This window comes from Ovis canadensis, chromosome X (genome assembly GCF_042477335.2).
Source record: "Ovis canadensis isolate MfBH-ARS-UI-01 breed Bighorn chromosome X, ARS-UI_OviCan_v2, whole genome shotgun sequence".
NCBI classification, from domain to species: domain Eukaryota; kingdom Metazoa; phylum Chordata; class Mammalia; order Artiodactyla; family Bovidae; genus Ovis; species Ovis canadensis.
In genome coordinates, this window is record NC_091727.1 from 44,197,053 (window position 1) to 44,220,444 (window position 23,392).

The 23,392-nt window shown below is 41.1% G+C and overlaps 1 protein-coding gene across 2 annotated transcripts in view; it reads left to right on the top strand.

The window, feature by feature from the left end:
- The window catches only part of LOC138930209 (amine oxidase [flavin-containing] A), an 84,791-nt gene that overhangs the window by 52,988 nt on the left and 8,411 nt on the right, over positions 1-23,392 (top strand). For both annotated transcript variants that reach the window (XM_070289920.1, XM_070289919.1), the window contains exons 4-10: positions 240-344; positions 1,264-1,355; positions 4,732-4,873; positions 10,894-11,043; positions 11,659-11,818; positions 12,693-12,789; positions 18,086-18,139. In XM_070289920.1, the coding sequence (XP_070146021.1) occupies positions 240-344; positions 1,264-1,355; positions 4,732-4,873; positions 10,894-11,043; positions 11,659-11,818; positions 12,693-12,789; positions 18,086-18,139 (800 nt within the window). The remainder of the gene's footprint in view (positions 1-239; positions 345-1,263; positions 1,356-4,731; positions 4,874-10,893; positions 11,044-11,658; positions 11,819-12,692; positions 12,790-18,085; positions 18,140-23,392) is intronic.

Here is a 23,392-nt window from a genome sequence, read left to right on the forward strand (position 1 = left end):
GAACTGAGATCCTACAAGCCAAGCAGCCAAAAAAAAAAAAAAAAATCAGTCAAAACCAGCTAAAATGACACTAGGGAATTCTTGATAATCTAACTGTAATTTGAGTCTTGTATAGGTGCTGTCCATCATTGCTTTTTGACACAGTAGAGGATCCTGTTTCTTTGAAAATGGCTCTGAGGTTGACTGGTTAGGATTTTTAGAATGTCATCCTAATTTAACATATTATCCTTTGCTTTTAGGGAAAAACTTATCCATTTCGGGGTGCCTTCCCTCCAGTATGGAATCCCATTGCCTATCTGGATTACAACAACCTGTGGCGGACCATGGATAACATGGGAAAAGAGGTAAAGTGTGTGTTCAGCTTGCCCTTAACCTGTGACTGAAATCAATAGCAAATGTTTAATATCCTTCCACAGTGCAGGGAACATTGTTGTATATCATTTCCAATTTACCCAATAACTCTGCCCCATTGGTAGTATTTCTGCTTTAGCGAGAAGAAATTCAGTGGCAAGGGGTTACATAATTTCCCCAAGATCATACAACAAGGGAACCAGGATTCAAACCCACATGTCTCTGATATTAATGTGTGTACCTGTGTGTTTTCAGCTCTATGCCACTGAGTATTTATATGACATATTTTTCTTGGGAATCCTACTTAGAGTGATCTTATCCATATATTATGCCACCTGAGATAATAAAGGGGAGGAAGATTTGTTTCCTCAAAGTGGTTTTTCACTGAGTATCAGTAACTCAATAACTATAACATCCATCTCTCAAATTTAATTTAGAAATTGAAAATGGCTGTTGTGGGCACATGTGTGCATGCTAAGTCTCCTCAGTCATGTCTGACTCTTTGCGACCCTGTGGACGGTAGCCCACCAAGCTCCTCTGTCCATGGGATTCTCCAGGCAAGAATACTGGAGTGGGTTACCATACCCTCTTCCATTACCTTTCAATAATAATTATGATGATGACCATCATAATTACATATTAATTTATATTAATGCATATATTTAGGTATTATTTTGAAAACAGCATTAAGGCATAGACTCCAAAGAGCTACCCATCCCAAACCCACCACTGGGTACGCAGTGTACATATGTAATGTATGTATACACCATTGTCTATATGTACATAGGATTCTATGCACATCACACACTCCAACATAAAGAAACCAGTTTTCAGAGTTTCTCCTGAGGGCCTCTTGTCAGTCCAGTGGGCAGTAACCATCAGACCTAAATGTTGGCCTTCCTTTCTCTGCAGATTCCAGCTGATGCACCATGGGAAGCCCCACATGCAGCAGAATGGGATAAGATGACTATGAAAGATCTCATCGAAAAAATCTGCTGGACAAAGTAATCTTGACTATTTAAAATGTATTTTTTATCTTCCCTTCATATTGTTCCTATCCTATCTTGAACTTCAGAGTTTTTCTTCATAAGTTATAGGAAAAGTTAAGGAGAAACTTAATGACATTTCCATCAATAGTGACTTTAAGGGCCCTTGAGACACTCGGAGCAGGATTCAACATAAAGTGAATCTAAAACATAAGAAGAAAAGTAGGTGAAGGAAGTTGAACTTTTTTTTTTAATGAAAGAATTGTGCGCTTCTCCATAAAAGAAGTAATTGTGTTTTCAGATAATATAGAGGTCAGCTGCAAAAGCAATTTGGAAAGGTGTTAAAGTAATTTCATATACATATAGAAGAACTAGAGGGAAGCTAGTCTATATTAATGAAAACTATAAATTATGTTTTAAATGAGAATCTGTGTTATTAACTGAGTTACGGATCATTCTGTCAGCATTTTGGGGCTGCTGTGTGAAGGCACCATATGAAGCACTGAGGAATGGTGGTGAACTTACGATGCATGGCCCCTAACCTCATGGAGCTGATATATTTTTAGCAGGAGAGACTTTAATTATACACATGTTACATAATTCTAGGAGAGATTGAAATGGGGGAACATGACCTCTCTTGAGGGTGAAGGAGAGATTCCTTGTTGAAACAAAGGAGTTACTACATCAACTAAGAATGAGCCACAGAGGGTGGTAAGGGGCAGGGAAGGATGGATAGTGTGAGGGCAAGCTATCTGCCAGGAATGTGCCTAATGGATGAGGGAAAGAGGAAAGATAGATGGTGAGAGAGAATGGCATCTTCCATGAATGAGCCATAATAAATGGGGGGAGACAGGAAGGGTGGATGCTGTGGGAATTAAGAATCTTCATTGAAGGTGCCATAGTGGGTGGGGGAAGACAGGAAGGGTGTTTAGTGTGAGTAAATGGTATCTTGCAGGATGAGTAATGGGATGGGGAAGTTAGGAAGAGGGGATGGTGTGAGGAGATGGTATATTCCAGGAATGAGCCAGTAGATGAGGGAGACAGGAAAATGGATGCTGTGAGGGGATGGTATCTTTCAGGAATGAACCACAGGGGATGGAAGAAAACATGAAAGATGGTGCATGAACATGGTGTCTTTAAAGAATGACCCAGTTGATGAGAGAAAGGAAGAGTGGATGGTATGTGGGGTTGCTATGGTCAGGAATAAACCAAATTGTGTGCAGGGGACAGGAAATAGTGGATGGTGTAGCAGAATGGTATCTTCTGGGTATGAGCCTCTGTTGACAGGGGAAACAGGAAAGATGGATGGTGTAGAAGGCAGGTGTGTGCCAAGAATGAGCCATAGTGCATGGGTAGAGACAGGAAGGATGGACGATATGGTGGGATGGTGTCTTCCAAGATAAGCCACAGTGGATGGAGGAAGGTGGGGAGGTTGTGTGGTTGTGGGGATAGTATCTTTGAGATATGCACCAATTGGTGGAAGATATAAGAGATATATTATGTGAGATGATGGTATTTTTCAGGAATGAATCACAGTGGATGGGGGGAGAGAGGAAAGAGGGATGGTATGTGTAGATGGTATCTTCCAAGCACAAGTCAGTTGATGGAGGAGACAGGAAGAGCTGATGACGTGGGGAGATGGTATCTTCCAAGAATAAGTCAGTTGATGGGTGACAGGAAGAGTATGGTATGAGGGGATGGTATCTTTCAGAAATGAGCCACAGTGGATGGGGGGCGATAGTACGGATGGTTGGATTGGTGGGATGTATCTTCTAAGAGTGAGCCATAGTGATGGGAGGAAAAGAAGATGGTATGAGGGGATGGTATCAAAAAGAGGATGGTATGAGGGGATGGTATCAACAAGGAATGGTGGAGAAAGGAAGGATGGATGATTTGAATGGTGACATCTTTCTGAAATGAGACACCATGGATGGGGGTAGATGGAGAAAGGTGGACGATGTGGCAGGATGGAATCTTCCAATAATGACCTATAATTAATGGTGGGAAGCTGTCAGGAAGGATGGATGGTGAGGAGGATGTTTTTGTCCAAGTATCTTAAAGGAATGAGTCAGTTGATGGGGGGATATAGGACTGACGGATGGTGTTGGGGGATGATGTGTCTTCCACGAATGAGCCCAGTAGATGAGTGGAGATCAGGGTATGGGGAGGATATATATTCCAAGAATAAATCACAATGAATTGGAAACAGGACCAATGGATGGTGTGGGGTGTTGGTATCTCACAGGTGAGCCACAGTGATGGAAGAAGACAGGAAAAGTGGGCGATACAGTGAATGGTATCTTTCAGGAATGAGCCATAGTGGATGGAGGAGACAGGAGATATGGTTGGTGAGGAGGGGTAATGTTGCGTAGTGAGCCACAGTAATCGAGAAAAATAGTAAAGGGGGAGGGATGGTTTCTTTCGGGAATAAGTCATAGTGGATGGGATGGATGGAAGGATGAATGGTTGAGGCATGGTATTTTCCAGTAATCAACCACAAATAATGGTGGGAGATGTGAAGGTTGGATAGTGTGGGAAATGCCCACCCCCATGCCCAGTATAGAGAACAGGGAGCAGCTTATGAAGGCCCCCAAGATGGGGAGATTGACATGTTTTAACAATGAGTGAACAGTATGTATGCCTAGACCATAAAGATGCCACGAAGAAATGATGTAATGGGAGTTTACAGAACTTGAGAGGCTGATGGTGCAAGACACATTATTGACCATATACAAGACTTTTTGCCTTTTGCCGTTAACATCATTGAAGGGTTGGAGAAGGAAATGGCAGCCCACTCCAGTATTCCTTCCTGGAGAATCCCATGAACAGAGGAGCCTGGCAGGCTACAGTCCATGCGGTCACAAAAGTCGGGGACGACTTAGCGACTAAACCACCACCACCAAGCAGAGTGTTTATTTTTTGTTTATTTTGTTTGTTTGTTTTAGTTTTGGACTGTGGAAAGACTTAATTGGCTGTAAGGAACATGAGGGGATGTAGTCATATGACTAGGTAGGGATACCCAGGAGCAGCCATCACTGTTTTAACCCAGGTGAGGGTCAGTGGTAGCCTGGACCAGGGTTGGGGCAGTGGAGGTGTTGAGGAGAGGAAGTTTGTTCAAATAAGTGAAAACAGTATCGTCAATGAACCTGACAAGCATATTAACCTTTTAGACTGCACTGGGATTAGCATGTTTGGAGCTAACCCATAATTTCCAACAAGTCAGGAAAAAATTATTTTCCCCGAGAGTTAAAAATCTGCATTCTGTCAGAGATTGAGTCCATGAGTATTTTTTAAAGGCATAGAAATGGTTTCTAATTATACTAAATTATGTTTTTAAAGATAATGTCATGTGAAGCATGTATGTATCTACTCCTGACTCTTGTTCTATGACCAGGACTGCTCGGCAGTTTGCATCTCTCTTCGTGAATATCAATGTGACCTCTGAACCCCATGAGGTGTCTGCCCTGTGGTTCTTGTGGTACGTGAAACAATGTGGAGGCACCACTCGGATATTCTCCATTACCAACGGGGGCCAGGTATGAAGTGTCCATTCTCACACTAAACTTCATGTCTGATTTTGTCCTCAGCCAGTGCAGTATCTTAATAATTGCTTCTATATTTTGAAACATGAGTGAATTTGAAACAATTTCAAAAAAAGTTTTCTGAAAACAAAATTTTCTCATTTCTAAAAATAAGTTCACGACTAAAGAATGTTTCATTTTGAATTTGGTTTGAGGAAGTCAATTTCTTCCTTTTGGAAGTAGGTGAAATTAGACTTGTAGGAGGAGCTCACTTATTAAAATCAACTAATTTCCAAAAAAAAATCTAGTGCTTGTAAAATTGTCATTAAAGTCATCTCTGTTCCAAGCATGAGACTTTAGGTCCCATTCTGTGTCTCAGAGTTATTATTTTATGTTAACTGTTATAGAATGGAAGTGACTATTCTTTTAATACAAGTGATTTCTGGTTACTCTTTCAATAGTAAATTCTACATTTTGGGGATAAATTTTGCTGCCTATTAGCATTTGCCCTCGGAGAAGGCAATGACAAGCCACTCCAGTACTCTTGCCTAGAAAATCCCATGGATGGAGGAGTCCATGGGGTCTCTACTGAGCAACTTCACTTTCACATATTGGAGAAGGAAATGGCAACCCACTCCAGTGTTCTTGCCTGGAGAATCCCAGGGACGGGGGAGCCTGGTGGGCTGCCGTCTATGGGGTCACACAGAGTCGGACACGACTGAAGCGACTTAGCAGCAGCAGCATTTGCCCTGCTTCCATACCACATCCTAAATCAAATCCCTTATGATTATACAGTGGAAGTGAGAAATAGATTCAAGGGACTAGATCTGATAGACAGAGTGCCTGAAGAACTATGGACGGAGGTTCATGACATCATACAGGAGGCAGGGATCAAGCCCATCCCCAAGAAAAAGAAATGCAAAAAGGCAAAATGGTTGTCTGAGGAGGCCTTACAAATAGCTGTGAAACGAAGAGAAGTGAAAGGCAAAGGAGAAAAGGAAAGATATACCCATTTGAATGCAGAGTTCCAAAGAATAGCAAGGAGAGATAAGAAAGCCTACCTCGGAGATCAGTGCAAAGAAATAAAGGAAAACAATAGAATGGGAAAGACTAGAAATCTCTTCAAGAAAATTAGAGTTACCAAGGGAACATTTCATGCAAAGATGGACTCAATAAAGGACAGAAATGATATGGACCTAACAGAAGCAGAAGATATTAAGAAGAGGTGGCAAGAATACACAGAAGAACTATACAAAAAAAGATCTTAATGACCCAGATAATCATGATGGTATGATCACTCACCTAGAGCCAGACACCCTGGAGTGCAAAGTCAAGTGGGCCTTACGAAGCATCACTATGAACAAATCTAGTGGAGGTGATGGAATTCCAGATGAGCTATTTCAAATCCTAAAAGTTGATGCTGTGAAAGTGCTGCACTCAATATGCCAGCAAATTTGGAAAACTCAGTAGTGGCCGCAGGACTAGAAAAGGTCTGTTTTCATTCCAATCCCAAAGAAAGGCAATGCCAAAGAATGCTCAAACTACCGCACGATTGCACTCATCTCACACATTAGTAAAGTAATGCTCAAATTTCTCCAAGACAGGCTTCAACAGTACATGAACTGTGAACTTCCAGATGTTCAAGATGGATTTAGAAAAGTCAGAGGAGCCAGAGATCAAACTGCCAGTATCCATTGGATCACCAAAAAAGCAAGAGAGTTGCAGAAAAACATCTATTTCTGCTTTATTAACTATGCCAAAGCCTTTGACTGTGTGGATCACAACAAACTGTGGAAAATTCTTCAAGAGATGGGAACACCAGACCACCTGACCTGCCTCTTGAGAAATCTGTATGCAGGTCAGGAAGCAACAGTTAGAACTGGACATGGAACAATAGACTGGTTCCACATTGGGAAAGGAGTATGTCAAGGCTGTATATTGTCACCCTGCTTATTGAACTTATATGAAGAGTACATGATGAGAAATGCTGATCTGGCTGAAGCACAAGCTAGAGTCAAGATTGCCAGGAGAAATATCAATAACCTCAGATATGCAGATGACACCACCCTTATGGCAGAAAGCGAAGAAGAAGTAAAGAGCTCTTAATGAAAGTGAAAGAGGAGAGTGAAAAAATTGGCTTAAAGCTCAACATTCAGAAAAGTAAGATCATGGCATCCGGTCCCATCACTTCATGGCAAATAGATGGGGAAACAGTGGAAACAGTGGCAGGCTTTATCTTTTGGGACTCTAAAATCACTGCAGATGGTGACTGCAGCCATGAAATTGAAAGACGCTTGCTCCTTGGAAGAAAAGTTATGATCAACCTAGACAGCGTATTAAAAAGCAGAGACATTACTTTGCCAACAAAGGTCCATCTAGTCAAGGCTGTGGTTTTTCCAGTAGTGATGTATGGATGTGAGAGTTGGACTATAAAGAAAGCTAAGCACCGATGAATCGATCCTTTTTTTTTTTTAAAGTGGTTCTTTATTCATAAACTTGAAGCAAGTTTACAAATTTTACTGTACATTGCCAAATAAATCTGCAATGAAAAATAAAGTCCCAAAATACCCCCAGAACCAAAAATCAAAGCATGCCAAATGTGCAGCTGTCAATCTGCCAGCTATCAGGATAGTAAAGAATTCAATATGTTCAAGATTTAGCCTTAGGTTTAAGGTACTTTAATGCTTTCAACAATTCTGCCTTGTCACTTGTTATCTGAGCAACTGGCAATCAGAAACTTATGCAAATTAACCAAGTGAATAAGAATACCAGAAAATCTTTTTCTACTCTCCTCTTAATCAAAATAGAAAAAAAGAGAAAGAAATGAAACACAGTAATGCAGAAGTGCCAAGTCTTTCAGATGTGGTTTACAAAGTTAAAAACTGAGTCTTAGAGCATAAGAAACAGTTTTGAACTTTGTAACTGATTTGTGCAGGAAAAATGTGCTTCTGGATTTCTTTTTAATAGTGCTTAATAACTAGAGTTTACTTTTAAATCAAATTTGGGTATATAAAAAAATCTATTACCAACCTAATAGGACTGATTCAGGTAAGGCAATATAATGGAGAGTACACTGATTTGAGTCTAGAATTAATATATGTAGAATTTTTATTAGTCTTTTATGTAAATGTCATTATTATGACTATGGAAAAAATTTAAGTCTCCAAATTAGATACTTTTTGGACTTAACTGTGCAGTTTTTGTTCAAGGAGTCTTTGTGCAAATCACTATGTATGTTTATTAGTTTACAACTGATTGTAACATCCCATTAATAAAATGGAAACGTAGAATGACTTAGTATTTTTAATAATTCAAGCTCTATACTTCAAGCTCTTCTTCATAAGAAATATTGAACCAACAAAAAGCGGATTAAGATCATCAAGACTCTGATGCCCCAGTGAATTTATGCTTTTGAACTGTGGTGTTGGAGAAGACTCTTAAGAGTCCCAGGGAGTGCAAGGAGATCAAACCAGTCAATCCTAAAGGAAATCAGTCCTGAATATTCATTAGAAGGACTGATGCTGAAGCTGAAACTCCAATACTTTGGCCACCTGATGTGAAGAACTGATTCATTTGAAAAGACCCTTGTGCTGGGAAAGATTGAAGGCAGGAGAAGAAGGGAACGATAGAGGATGAGGTGGTTGGATGGCATCACCGACTTGATGGACATGAATTTGAGTAAACTCCGGGAGTTGGTGATGGACAGGGAGGCCTGGTGTGCTGCAGTCCATGGGGTTGCAAAGAGTCAGACACGACTGAGCGACTGAACTGAACTGAACTGATACCACAGCCATTACTAATGAATGTAACTCATCTGGCTCCCTGGTTGGATACACAACAAGCCAGTAGTAAAGCCAAAATTTTAATTCCCAGATTTTCCAAACTCTGTGATTTTTTTATTTCAAGACTCCCTTAGTGAAAGAAAATGGGTATATCTTTTCTCAGAATGTTATGCCTCAATGGGATAAGGTTTAATTGGGAGCAGTTTAGTTCTAACTTATGCTCTGTTTCATAGTATGAGGTGTACAGTCATTGTCAACTTAGTGAATTATTCCTCTCCTTGGGAGACCTCCAGAAGTCCTTAAGTTGTACTTATGGTTGTCAGTTTGACCTTCAACTTTAGCAAACATAAGGCAGTCGCATTTTTAAGTGCCTTTACATCTAGAAATCCCATATTACTCCTTTTAATCTATACTTGTCTTTTGGAAATATCTTGACTCTCTCTCTCTCTCTCTCTCTCTCTCTCTCTCTCTCCTATATATATATAGGAGAAGGAAATGGCAACCCACTCCAGTACTCTTGCCTGGAAAATTCCATGGACAGAGGCACCTTATAGGCTACAATCCATGGGATCGCAAAGAGTCAGACACGACTGAGTGGCTTCACTTCTTCTTCATATATATATATATATATATATGTATTTAGTTAATTTATTTTTTAATTGAACAATTTCTTTACAGTACTGTGTTATATCCTTCATTCAGAGGAGCCAAGATACTTCTAGGCAGACTCCACATGACCTTTTGGAGGGCATAGTTCAGATTATGAATGTAAAACCATTATCACAATACCTTTACAAAGAACTGGGATTTATCCTTTAATAGTTTAATAGTTATTTATCCTTTAATAGTTTAGTTCAACAAATAATAGACATGAAGATGGAAAAGAGTTCCTGGTCTTTCCACTATACTAACATTCAGAGTAACTCTTGGAAAACAGAGGTCAAATTATAAATTAAATGCTTCTGGTTTTGTGAGGATGGACAGATCATGAAACTAAACTACTCTGGGAATGTTTTTATAAGGAGCTATAGTGGTGTCATTAAGACAATAGCCAGTTATTCAAGTGTAAAAATTATTGTGTGGCTGCTGGCATAGGCTTTCTGGAGGAACGGGATTAAGGTAACTAATTGAACAATGTTGGGCTGTGCTTTAGTCTGTCTACTTGTATTTCTAATCATTCAAAGAATCATCGATCTCTAGCAGGCTAAAAATATTCCCCCAGTTCTTACAAAATGCGCTGTATTAAGGACTGCCCTTAGATTAAGCTGGAAGCATTTCCATGGTGAGTGTAGCAGATGGCGCTAGGGTGCAGCACTCATGGTCTTATAGAGATGTTCAAGGAAGCTAGTCCACAATGTCTGGAGGAATAGGCAGATGCTTAGCCTTCACTCTTCTGTCCTCCCAGTGAAACTTCCAGGCATTTTGGCAAAAAGTTCTCAACAGCTGAGATTTAGATTCTTAGAACATCTTTTGGTGATGACCAGGTGATCCTTGAGAGCACCATGAGCCTGTTGCACCTAGACAGTCCTGGCCTGGAACTTTAAGAAACTGAGGGGAGTTAAGAAACACTGCATGCCCATCTCAGTGAAACTAGAAAAAAAATAATCAATTTTTTTAAAAAAAGGAAACCGCCTCCCCCTGGGAGAAGCGCAGCACCCTCCCTGTCGCCAGACACCCTCCATGCATTACACTCTTGAGCATTTGAAGCTTGCTGATATTTGCATTCAGTCAAGGTGCCAATGGTCTAGGGAAACCTTTCTTCTGATTCTGTGATTTGATTTTAAATTTTTATTGGGATATAGTTGATTTCCAATGTCATGTTAGTTTCAGGTATACAGCAAAGTGAATCAGTTATACATACACATGTATTTACTCTTTTTTATACAGATTGTTTCCCCATATAGGCCTTTAACAGAGTATTGAGTAGAGTTCCCTGTGCTACACAGTAGGTTCTTATTAGTTATCTATTTTATATATATAATGTCAATCCCAATCTCCCAATTCATCCCTTTGCACTGATTCTGTGATTCCATAAACTGGTAACAGCTTTTTGTCACGTGAAGCTGCATAGAGCATGGTGACTGAGGTGTCTTGGTAGACTGCCCCTGTCCTAATGAGTTCTTCTAACAGTTAACAGTGCAGAGAGTGGAGGTATGGCCTGTGATTTTCCAGAGGTTTCTAATCAGTGGTAAATACGGCTTTCCTTCGTGGTGCGTTTGTCACATTTCCGTCCCTGCCTGCTTTTTCCTGTAGGAACGGAAGTTTGTAGGTGGATCGGGTCAAGTAAGCGAACGGATAATGCAACTCCTAGGGGACAGGGTGAAACTGAGGAGTCCTGTCACTTACGTTGACCAGTCAAGTGAAAACATCACCATAGAGACCCTGAATCGTGAACTTTATGAGGTAATTCAGTTTTGTCAAAAGAAATATGTATTATGGGAATTCCCTGATGGTCCAGTGGTTAGGACTTGGGGCACAAGTTCCATCCCCTGGTTAGAGACCTAAGATCCTGCCTGCCTCACGGTGTGGCCCATAAATAAATAAAATGTAAAGAGCTTATATTAAGTAGGTCTCTGATAGCCTGATGGCTCAGATGGTGAAGAATCTGCCTGCAATGCAAGAGACCTGGGTTCGATCCCTGGGTGGGGAGGATCCCCTGGAGAAGGGAATGGCCACCCACTCCAGTATTCTTAGCTGGAGAATCCCATGGACAGAGGAGCCTGGCAGGCTCACAAAGAGTCAGTCACAACTGAGCGACTGACGTGTTTCTGTCTTCAGCAGCTTCTAACCAGATCTAATCCAAGCAGTGGCATGATTGATGCTGGCAGGTTTCTGACTCAGTCTTCCAATTATCAGCCTTAGTTGATGTGCCTTGTTCTGTGTTGTTGCCTCACAGTGGTCTCATACTGTACATTGTGACTGCTTAGTGTCCCTCAAAATGATAAAGGTGATGTTTCATGTCCCCTGCAAAGACTGTGGCTTACATTTGAGATGGCATTTTGTGTCTGTTTGTTTCAGTGCCGATATGTCATTAGCGCCATCCCACCAACTTTGACTTCCAAGATACACTTTAGACCAGAGCTTCCATCAGAGCGAAACCAGCTGATACAGCGTCTTCCAATGGGGGCTATCATTAAGTGCATGATGTATTACAAGGAGGCCTTTTGGAAGAAAAAGGGTAGGCTGTGTTTATTCATGTTGAAATTGTATTGAGAAGACTGCACTCTTTTTTAGTTCAGTTCAGTAGGAACATATACTATACATTGAACAGAAAAAGATGTGTTTCCAGTTGGTAGAGAAAGGATCAGAAATCCTGGTCTGTCCATCTCTTCATAGTCCCCAGCAACACAAAATGGCCCCAAGAGTGCTTGCTGGCAGTGAGAGGCAACGAAGCAGGCCTTCCAGTTGCAGGGCCACATTGCCCAGGCCCCTGGCATATGTCTCACCCCTTCCTCTTAAAGAGCGGATTGAGACAAAGGACCACCGTGAAAGAGCGCTCCTTTGAAGTCACACATTCCTGGGCCCCACTTGCTTACTAGTTGTGTTGCCTCTGGTGACACTTCACCTCTCAGCCTCAGCCTCTGTATAAAATGATAACAATGAGACTTCCTGTCGGGGTGTTGGCCTGAGGCAGGGTCTGGGCAGATATGGTGTCGGTTGTTGCTAAGCCTTCATCTCATACTAAAAGGATTCCTTCTTGCCACTTCTTCCCTGGTTTCCCAGAGGCGATTCCTTCTAACACACCCTACTATTTCTTGTGTATTCCACAACTCCAAGGCCATCTTAAAATTTTACTCATACATTGATCATACCTGACCTTTATGCAAAGGTCATCGAGATGGGTCATTTTCTAATGTGTCTGGGTGACCAAATATCCTTGTTTAATCAGTGAGTGTATTTAATGGGAAAGAACTTCTAGGATCAGGGCAAAGACCAATAGTTTAAGTTTTGCCTTCCTTTTAGTGAAATAGTTTTATATATATACTTTAAAATGTCCTTCCCAAATCCCTAATGAAGTTTCTCAATCTCTTATTATTTTTCTTCTGGTTAAGATTACTGTGGCTGTATGATCATCGAAGATGAGGAAGCTCCAATTTCAATAACGTTGGATGATACCAAGCCAGATGGATCACTGCCTGCTATCATGGGGTAAGTGAGACCTGGATGTTCTGCATTTTGCAAACTATGTTGGTGTCTAGGTGTGGGAACTGGCAGAGGATGTTGTTTCGGACTCAAGCTCAAGCAACAGTAAGTAACCCTGTAGACAACATATCATGTTTTCATGTATGGTAATATTAGAGTCGTAGAGTATGTGGCACGAGAACACTGGGAAACTTTACTAAAGTGAATGCCACTTTGAACTTGTGTCCATCGATTTCTTTCCCCCATGAAACTTACACGTGGAGGACAAGAGTGAAAAATATAGCTAGACAGATGGCATGGTAGACCACTTTGCCTGCAGAATGTTTATAGCCATTCCGGAACGAGAACTATTTTGTCTTGTAAAACCTTCCAAAGTTATGTTTTCTGGGCTCTAGTCCTCTCTCCATACTAGACAGCACTACATAGCAAAGGTTAATATTTTAATTGTTGGAATTCCCTGGTGTCCAGTGGTTAGGACTCCAAGCTCTCAATGCCAAGGGCCCCGATCCAATCTCTGGTCGGGAAACTAAGATCCCACAAGCCATGTGGCATGGCCAAAAGAAAAGAAAAGAAAAATCTGTTCACTGTTACCCTGGGAGATAAGATGAATGACCAATGAAGTGCAGTTTGAAGGAGAGCCAGCCAGGCCTTGAATGTAGGGCACTTTTTCCAGTAAGTCACTCCATGGCTGTCCTCCATGAGGAATGGTGCCAGGGCAAGGTTCTGTGTCTGAAAGAGGAACTCTGTTTTCCTCTCCTGCCTCACACAGCTGCTCTGCCCTCTGGAGACTAGGGGCCCCGAGAGGGAATCGGAGCTCCCACAAAGAAATTTCCAAGGAGTGCCATAGCCTCCCAGTTTTCATACATTTTAGTCCACCTCAAAGCAATACCAACAAAAGGGCTATGTATTCTAGCACGTTGCAACAAAAGAGCGCAACTTCTCTAGCAGTCAAGTGACTTTTGGAGACCATTGGCTTTCCCCTGTGCCCCAGGAAAGTTAAGCTTATGTGCATTGTGTCATTGAAGGGAAATTACAAAATCAAAAGACACACACCCATGACCCTAGGAACTTAGAAAGCAGACTCTGCTACTGGACTGCCAGCAAAACATTTTGTAACCGCTTCTCTCTCTGTAAGATGTTAAGAAGGAGCACCAGCCTCCCTGGCAAGGGCAGGTGCTCACAATGTAAAGATTATAGGAACATTGTACCCTATTCATCTCTGACCCCACTGGGCAAGAAAATACATAGATTGTTTGGGGAGTTTGCCATCGCTTTTTATGTGCCAAAGAAAAGCAAGAAGTTGAGACAGAGGTTTCTGAAGACTACTGGTCAAGACCTATCTGACTGTAGATGAAAGAATATTGATGTTTTTCTTGCCCTGGGAATGAAATACTGTGGCATCCGCTGTTCTGGGCTTTCTTTAGCTTTATTAACAAGGATATGGGCTTCCCTGGTGGCTCAGATGGTAAAAAGTCTCTGCTTGCAATATGGGAGACCTGGGTTCGATCCCTGGGTAGGGAAGATCCCCTGGAAGAGGGCATGGCAACCCACTCCAGTATTCTTGCCTGGAGAATCCCCAAAGACAGTGAAGCCTGGCAGGCTACAGTCCATGGGTCACAAGGAGTTGGACACGACTGAGTGACTAAGCACAGCACAGCAACAAGGATACGGATTGCAGAAGCCTTCTAGATGGTAATGGGTTTATTTATGCAGCTCCTGCAGTCCATGGGGTCCCAAAGAGTCGGGCACAACTGAGCAACTAATACTTACACTTAGACACTGATATTCTAATCTGTTTTATCTGGACAATTGCTTCCACCCTGTTCTTGCATTGAAGCTATATTGCCTCCACCCTGCTCTCTGCTCTAGGCAATGAAAGCCTTGAAGATAGGGATGCTGTAATTGCCCAGCACTGTGTGTGATAACTACTTGCCTTTGGAAACTAGAAAGGACCTTGTACTTTAGAGCTGTGAAATGTTCCCACCCCAAAGCCAGGGTGTATAATTTCCCCAATAAAACACCAAAGAAAGTTGGATGATAATTGTCCATTCTTACAGTTAGATCAAAGAGGTTATTTCATTCAGGACTTCAGATTTAACAGACAGAGCCAACACTCACTGCCCTTTAGAAAAGGAACTGTGAAAAGCACCCAGGATCTAAAAGCTTTCAGATAGATCATTTAGTCTTCTATCAGCTATTGGTGATTTTCACTGAAATACCACATACGATTGTTGCATAAACCTAAAATTTAACTAAAATCATTATTACTATGGCTTCCCAGGTGGTTCAGTGGTAAAGAACCTGCCTGCCAGTGCAAGAGATGTAAGAGATGTGGGTTTGATCCCTGGGTTGGGGAGATCCCCTGGAGGAGGGTATGCAACCCACTCATGTTCTTGCCAGAGGAGCCAGGTGGGCTACGGTCCACAGGGTCACAAAGAGTCAGACATGACTGAAGTGACTTAGCACCTAGCACCTTACAAGCAAGCCACAACATAAATCAAGCAAAACCATGACTATATCTCCCACAGTTCAGTGGTTCAAATTTCTTAAACATTCCACAGCTTCCTCTGAAATACTGTTCTCTGGGTGAACACAAATGCATTTTATATCTTTGCTTCCCAGAAAGATCTCAAATAACAACTCTAAAGGAATGGTCAATCAAATTGAGGAACAGTTTAATTGGGGGAGATGGAATTGAGGGAGAGGACAAAATTTCTGTCTTCATCCCTTGCATTTTCAATCTTGATCTACTTGTCTTTGTCTAGACAACAACAAAAAAATACAATTTTAAAACTTTTCTTAAATGGAGAAATCACTCCATTGTCCTTTAGCTCATTTGGATTTTTTGGCAAGCTTTGTAATCATAGTATAGCTAAGGATTTCTTGTTACAATTCCATTCTTTAAAATATACATGCAATTAATAATAGCATAATAAGTAGAATCACTGCCAATGGTGACTGCAACCATGAAATTAAAAGATGCTTACTCCTTGGAAGGAAAGTTATGACCAACCTAGATAGCATATTGAAAAGCAGAGACATTACTTTGCCAACAAAGGTCCGTCTAGTCAAGGCTATGGTTTTTCTAGTGGTCATGTATGGATGTGAGAGTTGGACTGTGAAGAAAGCTGAGCGCCGAAGAATTGATGTTTTTGAACTGTGGTGTTGGGGAAGACTCCTGAGAGTCCCCTGGACTGCAAGGAGATCCAACCAGTCCATTCTGAAGGAGATCAACCCTGGGATTTCTTTGGCAGGAATGATGCTAAAGCTGAAACTCCAGTCCTTTGGCCACCTCATGCGAAGAGTTGACTCATTGGAAAAGACTCTGATGCTGGGAGGGATTGGGGGCAGGAGGAGAAGGGGACGACAGAGGATGAGGTGGCTGGATGGCATCACTGACTCAATGGACATGAGTCTGAGTGAACTCCAGGAGTTGGTGATGGACAGCGAGGCCTGGCGTGCTGCAGTTCATGGGGTCGCAAAGAGTCTGACACAATGGAGCGACTGAACTGAACTGAACTGAATAAGTAGAATCTACTTGATCAAAGGGAAGCAGACGGATCATAACTGAGTTTTACAGAGTCACTGAATTTGAGGACTGTGCTGGACTGGTTTCCCAGGAAGTCAACTTGGAGGTGGAGATTTGGGTTTAGGAGGTTCAACAGGAATTGCTCTGTGGAGTGCTGCCTGGGCTTCCCAGCTGGCGCTAGTGGTAATGAACCAGCCTGTCAATGCAGGAGATGCAAGAGATGCAGGTTCTATCCCTGGATTGGGAAGATCCCCTGGAGAAGGGAATGTCAACCCACTCCAGTATTCTTGCCTGGAGAATCCCATGGACAGAGGAGCCTGACAGGCTACCAGTTCATAGGGTTGCATAGAGTTGGACATGACTGAAGTGACTGAGCACACAGACACATACTGCCTGTTGGGGAGGGAAGGAATCAGGATTGGACAGAGGGAACGGTTGGGCTCCAGTGTTGTCCCAACAGAGGCCTCAAAGTAAGGATTGCCTTTCAGAAGTGTCTGCACTGGGTGTCTGCACTGTGCAGTAGGCTTTGGTACCCATTGCACTCTGGCATTCATTCTGAGAAGGAATGGGACCTTTCACCAGGCAGTTCTCTGCTGCAGAGTGTAATTGCTAGGGAGGGGTTTGGCTGTGAGCTGAGGGTAATGAGTGTTTGGTCCTGAAGAGGAATCTGGGTGGCCCACCATGGCATCCACTTCAGGCACTTTATTATTATTATTTTTTTTTTTTTTGGCCATGCCTTTGGCATGTGGGATCTTAAATCCCTGACAGAGGATTGAACCCATGCCCCCTGCAGTGGAAGCTCGGAGTCCTAACTTCTGGACCACCAGGGAATTCCCAACAAGCACTTTTTGATATTTGTTTTTCCAGCTTTTATCAAGTAACTTGACAGATGGCAACAGTCATTACCAGGCTCATCATTTAACGCAACATTAATTCATCTACATAGTCAATTTCCTACTGTATGCCAAGAACTGTACTGAACTTTGGCTATAAAATATTGAGTAGGTAGTGATCTATTGTTTAGGAGCCCACCCCTGGCAGGGGTTTTGGACCCAGAAGCGGATGAGGACAGCTTGGCATTTGCTCTAGGATATGGAAATAATGGGAGAGTGTGTTAGTGCTGAGTACAGTAAGTCCCCTACGTACATACCTTCAAGTTGTGAACTTTCAAAGATACAAACGTGGGTGCAAGCCCCATATGCCAGCTGTTGTACTATGCTCCTGCACTTTTCTAGGTACTGTACTGTAAGATTAAAAGTGTTTATTTCTGTGTTTGTTTTTTATATATTATTTGTGTGAAAAATATTATAAGCCTGCTTCCCTTGTAGCTCAGTTGGTAAAGAATCTGCCTGCAGTGAGGGAGACCCAGGTTCGATCCCTGGGTTGGGAAGATCCCCTGGAGAAGGAAATGGCACCCCACTCCAGCATCCTTGCCTGGAAAATCTCATGGACAGAGGAGCCTGGTGGGCTGCAGTCCATGGGGTCGCAAAGAGTCAGGCACGTCTGAGCGACTAACACTTACTTACTTATTATTATTATTAGATTTATTATTATTATTAGAGTATAGTACTATATAACTGATTGTATTAGTTGGGTACCTAGGCTAACTATGTTGGACTTATGAAAAAATTGGATTTACAGATGCATTCTTGAAATAGAACTTGCTTATATTTAGGGTATTACTGTAGATATAGGCAAGAACACTTTAAAAAGAGGCAACTCTTAAGATAAACCACTGTCACCTAATCATTCAAACGTAATTTCTCTCCCCAGCTTCATCCTCGCTCAAAAAGCTGACCGCCTTGCTAAAGAGCATAAAGATATAAGGTAAGAATTTACATCTGAAACATGTAAAAGGTTAGCTTTATATTGTGCTTGTTGCACTAACAACAGTATAATAACATTATGAAAAATGCAATAATTTGTTAATCTCAAAATCCTAACAAATCAACCTTTTTGTGTTTTGCTAGCCCCCCTTTTGACTCACTCCTGCCCACATGCATATATTAATTTAGTTTTACATCTCTGTGTTTGTTTTACAGGGGTTGAGAGGTAGGGTTTCTCAGTAAGATGGATGGAGAAAAATCGTAAAAACAATGTTAGCTCTGAATAAAGCTTAAGAGGCCAAGTCCCAATGACCTTTATTCCATCTCCAAGGTTCTCCAACATGTACTTTTTTCTGAAAAGCAGAACACCGTACATAGGTGTTCAAACCTATTGCACATTTGTCAGCAAGGTGATGTCTCGGCTTTTTAATATACTATCTAGGTTTGTCATAACTTCCCTTACAAGGTGCAAGCGTCTTTTAATTTCATGGCTGCAGTCACCATCCACAGTGATTTTGGAGTCCAAGAAAATAAAATCTGTCACTACTTCCACTTTTTCCCCTTCTATTTGTCATGAAGTGGTGGGACCAAATGCCATGATCTTAGTTTTTTGAATGTTGAGTTTTAAGTCAGCTTTTTCACTCTCCTCTTTCACCCTCACCAAGAGGCTCTTTAGTTCCTCTTCATTTTCTGCCATTATAGTGGTATCATCTGCATATCTGAGGGTGTTGATGTTTCTCCTGGTAGTTTTGGTTCCAGCTTGGGATTCATCCAGTCCAGCATATAAGTACTCTGCATATAAGTTAAATAAACAGGGTGACAGTACACAGCCTTATCATACTCCTTTCCCAATTTGGAACCAGTCTATTGTTCCATGTCTGGTTCTAACTGTTGCTTCTTATCCTACACACAGGTTTCTCAGGAGACAGGTAAGGTGGTCTGATATTGCCATCTCTTTAAGAATTTTCCACAGTCTGTTGTAATCCACACAGTCAAAGGCTTTAGTGGAGTCAAGCAGATGTTTTTCTGGAATTCCCTTCCTTTCTCTATGATCCAGCAGATGTTGGCAATTTGATCTCTGGTTCCTCTGCCTTTTCTAAATCCAGCTTGTACATCTGGAAATTCTCAGTTCATATACTGCTGAAGACTAGCTTGAAGGGTTTTGAGCATAACCTTAGTAGCATGTGAAATGAGTACAATTGTATGGTAGTTTGAACATTCTTTGGCATTACCCTTCTTTGGGATTGGAATGAAAAATGACTTTTTCCAGGTCTCTGGTCACTACTGTTTTCCAAATTTGCTGGCATATTAAGTGCAGCACTTTAACAGCATCATCTTTTAGGATTTGAAATAGCTCAGTTGGAATTCCATCACCTCCACTAGCTTTGTTCATAGCAATGCTTCCTAAAGCCCACTTGACTTCACACTCCAGCATGTCTGGCTCTAGTTGAGTGACCACATCATCATGGTTATCTGGGCCATTAAGGCCTTTTTTGTGTAATTCTTCTGTGTATTCTTACCACCTATTCTTAATCTCTTCTGCTTCAGTTAGGTCCTTACAATTTCTGTCCTTTATCTTGCCCATCCTTGCATGAAATGTTCTCTTGATGTCTCCAGTTTTCTTGAAGAGATACCTAGTCTTTCCCATTCTGTTGTTTTCCTCTATTTTTGCATTGTTCATTTAAGAAGACCGTATCTCTCCTTGTTATTCTCTGGAACTCTGCATTCAGTTGGGCATATCTTTCCCTTTCTCACTTGCCTTTCACTTTTCTTCTTTCCTCAGCTATTTGTAAAGCCTCCAGAGACAACCACTTTGCCTTCTTGCATTTCTTTTTCTTGGGGATGGATTTGGTTACTGCCTCCTGTCCAATGTTACAAACTTCTGTCCATAGTTGTTCAGGCACTTTCTCTACTGGATCTAACCCCTTGAATCTATTCATAACCTCCATTGTAGAATTGATTTAGATCATACCTGAATGGCCTAGTGGCTTTTCCTAGTTTCTTCAATTTAAGTCTGAATTTTGCAATAAGGAGCTCATGATCTGAGCCATAGTCAGATCTGGTCTTGTTTTTGCTGACTGTATAGAGCTTCTCCATCTTTGGCTGCAAAGAATATAATTAACCTGATTACATCTGGTGATGACCATGCGTAGAGTCATCTCTTATATTGGTGGAAAAGGGTGTTTGCTATAACCAGTGTGTTCTCTTGACAAAACTCTGTTAGCCTTTGCCCTGCTTCATTTTGTACTCCAAAGGCCAAATTTGCCTGTTACTCCAGGTATCTCTTGACTTCCTACTTTTGCATTCCAACCCCCACATGATGAAAAAGGCATCTTTTTTTGGTGTTAGTTCTAGGAGGTCATGTAGGTCTTCATGGAACTATTCCTTTTTCAGCATTACTGCTTGGGTCATAGACTTACTGTGATTAGATTACTGTGATGTTGAATGGTTTGCCTTGGAAATGAACTAAGATCATTCTGTCATTTTTGAGATTGCACCCAAGTACTACATTTCAGACTCTTTTGTTGACTATGAGAGCTACTCCATTTCTTTGAAGGGATTCTTGCCCACAGTAGTTGATTGATTGATGGTCATCTGAATTAAATTCGCCCATTCCTGTCCATTTTAGTTCACTGATTCCTAAGATGTTGATGTTCACTCTTGCCATCTCCTGCTTGACCACATCCAATTTACCTTGATTCATGCACCTAACATTCCAGGTTCCTATGTAATATTGTTCTTTACAGCATCGGACTTTAGTTTCACCACCAGATACATCCACAACAGAGCATCATTTCTGCTTTGGCCCAGCTGCTTCTTTCATTCTTTCTGGAGATATTGGTAACTGCTCTCTACTCTTCCCCAGTAGCATATTGGACACCTTCGAACCTGGGGGGGCTCATCTTCTGGTGTCATATCTTTCTGCCTTTTCATACTATTCATGGGGTTCTCACAGTCAAAATACTGGAGTGGTTTGCCATTCCCTCCTCCAGTGGACCACATTGTCTCAAAACTCTTCACTATGACCCTTCCATCCTGGGTGGCCCTGCATGATATGGCTCATAGCTTCATTGAGTTATGCAAACCCTTTCATTACGACAGGGATAACCCTAAATCCTTTGTTAGCTTTTGAAGAGGGTGTGCATGCAAATATATACTTCTGTCTGCATTTGATTTAAAAATTAAGCAGCAAATCAACTAGCAAACCTTGCTTTGAGAGGTACTTTGATGACTTTGCAAGTTAGGGAAAGGCCGCAGACGTTCCCACATTTGCACATGAGTTTGTTTATTTGAGCAACCATGAGATTTGATGTCAGGAAAGGGGAACTATTTTAGTGTCTGCCTACTCACTCAATAGAGGAAGAAGTTGGGGGTCTGGCAATGGGGAATGATTTGTTCAAGGCTCCATAGCCAGCTTGTGACAAAGTCACGAATAGCATCTAATGTGTATTTTTTTTCATTATGTCATACTAAGCTTGACATTTTCTTTTGGATTTCCTGCCTTCCCTCCTTATTAATAGTAAAATAAATACCAGCCTGGATGTAGACATATGGTTTTGATTCCACATAGTGGCTAAACTTCTCAAAAGTTTTTATAAGGCACAACCACTTAGAATTCTGAATGTCATTGACTCAAGTAATAGTTCCCAGAATGAACTGCGTCAACATTTCCCAAAGGATGTTTGGAAAATAAATTTTTTCTGAGGCTGATAGATTATGATTTGGTAGGTTAGGGGTGGGGCCTGAGTATTTGCATATTTTAACAAGCCTTTTGAGTAATTATGATGAGCAGCCAGGTTTAGAAACCAGTAGGTATGTCCAACTTGCACAGCGACTTCTTTTGTACATCATTAAAGTACGTTAGAGCCCAGCTAAGCAGCCAGTGCATTGTTGTACCATCCTTATCTTATATAACTTTTCTAAAAATGTTTTATATTAATGGGAGGAAGGGATGGAGAAGATAATTTCCTATGTGTTCATTAGAACTAATCATTGACTCATTTAATAATGTGAAATACAGTCAATAATGACAAATTTCTATGATAACTGGTTTACTGTTCTTGAATGAAAAGTTAACTATAGAGTAGTTTGATTACATTTTAGAGTTCACTCTATTTTAACAAAGATGTTATTACATATACCTAAAGTAAGTGAAGCATTGTTAAGTTTTCAGGATAATGATTGTCAATATTTTTGTTTCCTTATTGACTCAAAATGTCAGAATTATTTCTTGTAACACTCATGTGAAGTAGGTAAGAATCAGTCATATCACAGAGTAGAAAAGAGGGTACCACACTGGACTGAGGATGGATTTTGATTCGGTAAATTTTTATTGAGCACTTACTACAGGTGGGATGCTCAGGAGAGTAGACCCTTGACCCTGTCATTAATGAGCTGAGTGATGTTGAGCTAGTCTGTTGAGCATACTGAGCCTCAGTCTCCTCATGTCTGAAATGAATGGCTTGGATTACACAGAGAGAGACAGACAGGTACACAGTAGTCTTGAGACTTCTTCCAGTTCTGCCTTACCTTTATCATTATTGAGCTGTAGTATGAACAGCTCCTTGAAGGTCAGTGAATCTTGCCTGTCTGTATTGGAACTTAAATAGCTATCTAATGATGTGTGACATCACCTCAGAAGTGGCATTTGTCTCTCCCTTAAAGCCTCCCATGGTAAAGTGGTGTCGGTAAAGAACATTTATCCTTCCGCATCATTCCACCTCCTTCTCTTGATTTACTACTATATAGCCACGACATGGGAACTCTAGGAGTTGCATAAATCATGTGAGTGTGAGCATTCAGATAAATGTATAAAGTTACACTTTGTCCAACATTATTCAGAGAAATTGGGAACACCTGTGAAACTGGGGACACTTGTTTTCTATTGTAACTGGCAACATGAAATTGGCATCTTTTAAAATTTATTTTTAATAACTATAACCTTCCCTTACCTCCTTCCTTCCCCCCACTATTTTTTTCTTTTTGCCATTTGTCTCTTTAGCTTTTAATGCTTATCTTACAGATTTGGATTAAACCCTTTACCACATTTTTAGCATTTTTTTTCCAGTCGTTTATTAGTGTATAAGAAAGTATTTTGGAGCACTTTCAACATTTAACCTATATAAAGACTAAAAAAGATAAATACCTAAAGTGTATAACTGGATCAGTGTTAACCTGTTTAAACAATTTCTAAAACAGAACTATTCATTTCCAAAATGGGTAATTTTAGTAAATTAGAGCTTTTAAACTTTAC